Source organism: Cervus canadensis, chromosome 4 (genome assembly GCF_019320065.1).
Source record: "Cervus canadensis isolate Bull #8, Minnesota chromosome 4, ASM1932006v1, whole genome shotgun sequence".
In the NCBI taxonomy this organism is placed as follows: Eukaryota; Metazoa; Chordata; class Mammalia; order Artiodactyla; family Cervidae; genus Cervus; species Cervus canadensis.
In genome coordinates, this window is record NC_057389.1 from 65,595,243 (window position 1) to 65,600,963 (window position 5,721).

The window sequence follows — 5,721 nt, forward strand, 5'->3', positions numbered from 1 at the left end:
GTTGAGTAAATTGAAATGTTTAGTGAGGGAAGTGGACTTAATGGAAACACGACAGAAAAATATTTAATGATATTCCAAATTTCAGTAAACTTAACTTGTATTAGTACAATTAGCAATATTAATGTTGACATTAGCACCAGCTTTGATTTCAGTTTCTGAATCCTGGATGGCCTACTGTGTCTAAAAGTAGAGTGGGAGCTTTAATGAATGATTTCATTCTACATTCACATTGTGTTAAAACTTACTTTGTGTTTGCTACTCTAGTTTTCTAACCATCCTATGAGATGAGTCCTTTTATATTCTCAGTTTGGGGAAAAAATAAGTAATTTACAGAGTGTAAACAACTTGTCTATTTGTACAGTTGTCACCTCCATTACGTCCGTTTCATAATCTCCTCAAAACTTGTGGCCAAAATGCAACCTGGCCTTTCAGAAATTTGAACATTTGACTTAACGTCAGTACAATTTCATATTTAAAAAAAAAAAAAACAGTTCTAAGTACTTTTCTGGAAAAATCTTTAAAAAATATGTGCATGTGAAATTTCTAAAAGTGATGGCTCTTCTTTTCTTCTTCAGTGAGAACTGTAACCATGTACTCAGGGAATCAAAATTCACAGAATCAAACATCAAGTGATTTCATCCTTGTGGGGCTCTTTGGTGAAACCAAACACGCCCTCCTCCTCTACACTGTGACCTTCATCTTCTTCCTGATGGCCCTGGCTGGGAACGCCCTCCTCATCATCCTCGTCTGCCTGGAGCCCCGCCTGCACACCCCCATGTACTTCTTCATCAGTCAGCTCTCCCTCATGGACCTCATGTACATATCTGTGACTGTGCCCAAGATGCTCCTGGGCCAGGTGACAGGAGATCATACAATTTCTCCCTCAGGTTGTGGGATCCAGATGTTCTTCTATCTGACGCTTGCTGGAGCTGAGACTTTTCTCCTGTCTGCCATGGCCTATGACAGATATGCTGCCATTTGCAGACCTCTCCATTATCCTTTGCTGATGAACCAGAGAGTCTGTGTATGCCTGGTGTCTGGATGCTGGTTCCTAGGAATGGTGGATGGTTTGTTGCTCACACCCATAGCCATGAGCTTCCCCTTTTGTCATTCCAGAAAAATCTTGAGTTTCTTCTGTGAGGCTCCTGCCTTGCTGAAGCTCTCCTGCTATGACATCTCCCTCTATAAAATGCTCATGTACCTATGTTGTATTCTCATGCTCCTCATCCCCATTGTAGTTATCTCAAGCTCATATGCCCTCATCCTGCACCTCATCCACAGAATTAATTCAGCCAAGGGCCACAGGAAGGCTTTTGCCACCTGCTCCTCACACATGACTGTAGTGTTACTATTCTTTGGTGCCACCATCTACACCTACATGCTTCCCAATTCCTACCACACAGCTGAGCAAGACATGATGGTGTCAGCCTTTTATACCATCATCACCCCTGTGCTGAACCCCCTCATTTACAGCTTCCACAATAAAGACATCACAGGTGCTCTGAGGAGCAGGATGCAATTAGGACTGAGCCTAGAGAAAGTTGTAAAGGGGAAAGTCTAGGAATGACCACAACTCTTTCCACTTTTATATTATCCCTCCTTTCCTTTTTTCTCCTTTCATTTGTCTGCTGTTTACAGGGTCCCACAAACTAAGTCTAGTCATGTCTTTCTTCTTTCCTATGCCTGTGACATTTCTCTTCCATCCTGTTTATTCATCCTAATTTATCACATTAAATGTAACATTCTTATGGTCCTTTTATATATGAGTCCTTTTATCCTTTATGTCAGCACTGACATAAAGAAAACTACACATAATGCCCTCTATCTCATCTCACATCCCAAGTTCATAGGTCATTTTAGTATGAGACTTGGTTTTGAACAATAGCAGTAAAAGTGAATTACTGTGAAGTCTTCAGGCACTACTATATTCATGAACAGAATGATCCAAGTGTCTAGTGTTTTGGGCATATGTGAAATTAGGAAAAAGTACAATTCCTCTGATTAATGTACAAGAAGGAGACTTGGATTCTCAATTGCTGAGGTACCACCACTTGGAACAGAACCTTTATCTTGCTATCAAAGGTTAGACATTGGGTATTCTCATACCTCATACCTGCTGCATGTCAATAGACTGACAAGTAGTTTCTTTACATGGCATGTCAACTCAATGCTTTTGCTACTCATTTATGATTATTCCTATAGGGTACATAAGGAATTTGAACATGGAAATAACTCCAACAATGAAGGGAAAGAACCTATACCTAAAAAGTGAAAGATTTATCCAGAGGTAGGTAAAATTTTAGTTTTAGAAACTGCTGTGATCACATAAATAAAAGAAGCAAAACTGCCCAAACTGACACTATCAATTAAGCAATTTAAATAATCTTATTATTAACAATATCATTAGATAAGTCTTAGATATTATCTTTCCAATCAGTTTGATTTTTGTTTTTAATGAGTGTTTGGTTTATGTGTTTGTCATCCAGGAACACAAAATGCAAAGAAAAACTGAAATATTGATTTTGAATTTACCCACAAATAGGAGGACTGTTGTGATTAGATGTAATAAAGTGAAAAGAATTCATCTTAGGCTTAGTTCAGAATCTGCCTCTTTAGTTCTCAAGACCTATGTGGGCATTTGTGAACTTGCCCAAGCCCTAACAGTTGCTTTATAATCACTTTTGAGATGGGGAAAGCATATTTTGCTATTCAAGTTCCTTGACAAATATGGAGGTAATATGCACAGGTAGTCCTTAACACCTGTTGCAAGCTGTGATTTCTATTCCCACTTCTGTATTTTCTACTCTTTTTATTTGCCTTTAAGTGGTGGAGCTGTGAGAGAGTGTGTAGGATCAAGGAGACCTCTAGCTAAATCCTAGCTTGCTACACAGCAGCTTTAATATCAAATGACTCCCCCTCACTCCACTATCTTGATTTCTCTACCACTAATAGAACTAGCAACAGAACATCACCATGATACTTTGAATATTAAGTGAATTTAATTCACTTGTCTAGTCCAGGGCTCAGTCCCTTCAAGGGTCTGTTGTCCCCTCTTAGGTATGACTGGATGAAGGTGGCTTTATCCCTGGCTCTGACTCTGTATGTCAGAGTCCTGGCCCTGCTTCTTCATGAGCATGAAGGAACCAGTGTAGACTCTGTCACGTGAGAGAAGTTCGTGAGCTGATGTTGAATTAAGGAACAGTATTGCTGGCCTTTTAAAATCTTTCTATTAGAAAGTTATATGTAAGTACTTGGTTAACCTGTAAAACCATCTTGTAAAACATTTATTTCATCTTTTTATCACAAATCTAGTATTTATCCAATGTTCTTTCATTTAATATCAATGTCATTCTGCTAATTAAACTCTTTGAAAATCTTCCTAGGCTCTTAGTTCATTTAATCATTTATTAAACCTTTATAGACTACTTGCAATGTTACAGATGCTCTGAAGTTTGTGAGGGACACGGCAGTGGCCAGAATGCAAGCCCTTATATCTAGGAGTTTATTTGCTAGTGGAGAAGAAAGCTGTGCAGACTTGAGATCCCAATCATAAAAACTATGAGAGCCCTACAGCATCTAGTAGGGAACACCAGGTTTGAACAGTGATCCTAAAATAAAGATTATATATTTGTAAAGAGACAAAGGAACACTTCAAAGAGGAAATGCTTGTGAGGAAATATGAGTATAAATGAAGCAGTGGAAATTTCAGAAAGCTGTAAATATCAAATTGTGTATGCATGTAGACTGGCATGAACAGGGAAGTTGTGAGAACACATATTTTACATATTATATGCATATTATTTGAATATCATATATTATATATATACACCATATACAAAATTCTTATTATCAATTTTTGATTACTCTAAATGTAGAGTAAGTTATGCACAATAATTATGTTCATATACTATTAATTTATATAAAATTAAATATATATTAAGTATATTAATAAACATTATGTTTACAATATCTATTCTAAAATTAGAGTAACTGGAGATTGGAGGAGGGCAAGGATAGAGACAGGCATACCTAAGAAAAAGTGATTGTCCATCCTCAAGGGTGAGGTATGGGGATACCCTCCTTGCACAAATAATCATCTGAAAGATTTCTGCAAGATCTTCTTAAAAATTATCCCCAGCTTTTCTTCTTCTTAACAATTCCACCTGTGAACTAACTGAACTATATTTTTTATCAAAGAATAAAGCAAACCATCCTAATCTCTAGCTTTCTATATTCTTCCAATATATTGCATAATTTCTAGAGCAAAATTTTAATGAGAAAAATAATATTGAAAAGCATGTAAAGACTTTAAGGATGGATCTTATGGAATATTTGCAAATGAATCATCTAGGGCCCATCCCCCAAACCTAGAATGAGAACTACTCTGGTGCTTGGAAGCTCTCAACCTGCTTATTCAAGACCAGCTCCTGCTTGCCAGGTAACCATTATTTTGAATTTTATTTAAAAAATCATTTTATTGTTTTTATTCATAGATTTATTATCTGTTTTTGTACATCTAACAATGTCAATTGATTTGGCTTACATATGGATTAATCATGTTGCTTGTATTTTTGACTTTCTCTTAGAATCTGTTGTTATTATGTTTAAAAAATTTCATCCATGTTGTTGAATCATGGATTTATTCATTTTCTGTGCTGTATAAAATATAATTTTCTGACTATACTTTAATCATGCACTCTTGTGCTGATGAATACATATATGTCTTCATTTTTTTAGCAGTTACAGACAATGCTGCTATTTTTGTATATGTGTCCTGGTGGTATGAATTCTTATATCCCATAATCAGTAAACAGTTCACAGAATCAGTAAGTATCATGTAATTTTTTGGCACCCCTAGTGATGTCCTTGTTTTCACTGCTGATAATAGTTTACAGTTGTTTGTGGTTTCTCTTTTATTTCTTGATCATTTTCAGCAAAAGTTTATCAGTATTATTTGTCTTTTCGAAGAACTGTCATCTGGTTTGTTGATGTGCCTTATTGTATCTTTTGTTTCTTTACTTTCTTTGGTTTATGTTTGCCATTATAGGACATATTTTCTTTTTTTAGATTTTTTAAAAAATTTATTTTACTTGGAGGCTAATTACTTTACAATATTGTGGTGGTTTTTGCCATAATCACATGAATCAGCCATGGGTGTACATGTGTTCCCCATCCTGACCCTCCATCCCACCTCCCTCCCCATCCCATCCCTCAGGTCATCCCAGTGCATCAGCCCTGAGCACCCTGTCTCACGCATCGAACATGGACTGGCAATCTAGTTCACATATGATAATATACATGTTTCAATGCTATATGATATTTTTTTAAAGGATGTTTAAGACATGAGTAAACAAATAGCCTAACATACATATTTAAGCCTCTACATTTCCTTTTACTTGGTGCCTTTGAAGAATCCTATAGGGCTGATATGAGAATATTTTATTTGGCCCAAATATTAAAAATAATATTTTATCATCTACAAACATGTGAGACATTCTTATTTATGTTTTAATGCATTCTGAATTCAAACTCTGAGTACAGAGATTTAATCTTCTGAAGTGTTTTACACCTTAGATTATGGGCCTTGTGTGATCATTTTTGTGAAAATTCTATATTTTCCTCTGCCATTGAGTGCAATGTTTTTCATGTGTTCGTTTGGAATTCTGATGTTCAAATTTTATTAATTTTTATCTATTTCTTCTGTCTATCATAGAGAAGGGA

At 36.0% G+C, this 5,721-nt stretch overlaps 1 protein-coding gene across 1 annotated transcript; it reads left to right on the forward strand.

The window, feature by feature from the left end:
• Positions 1–589: 589 nt before the first annotated feature.
• LOC122440847 (olfactory receptor 2T3-like) lies at positions 590–1,561 on the forward strand. The gene has a single exon (XM_043467538.1). The coding sequence runs from the start codon at positions 590–592 to the stop codon at positions 1,559–1,561; it is 972 nt and encodes a 323-aa protein (XP_043323473.1).
• The last annotated feature ends 4,160 nt before the right edge of the window (positions 1,562–5,721 follow it).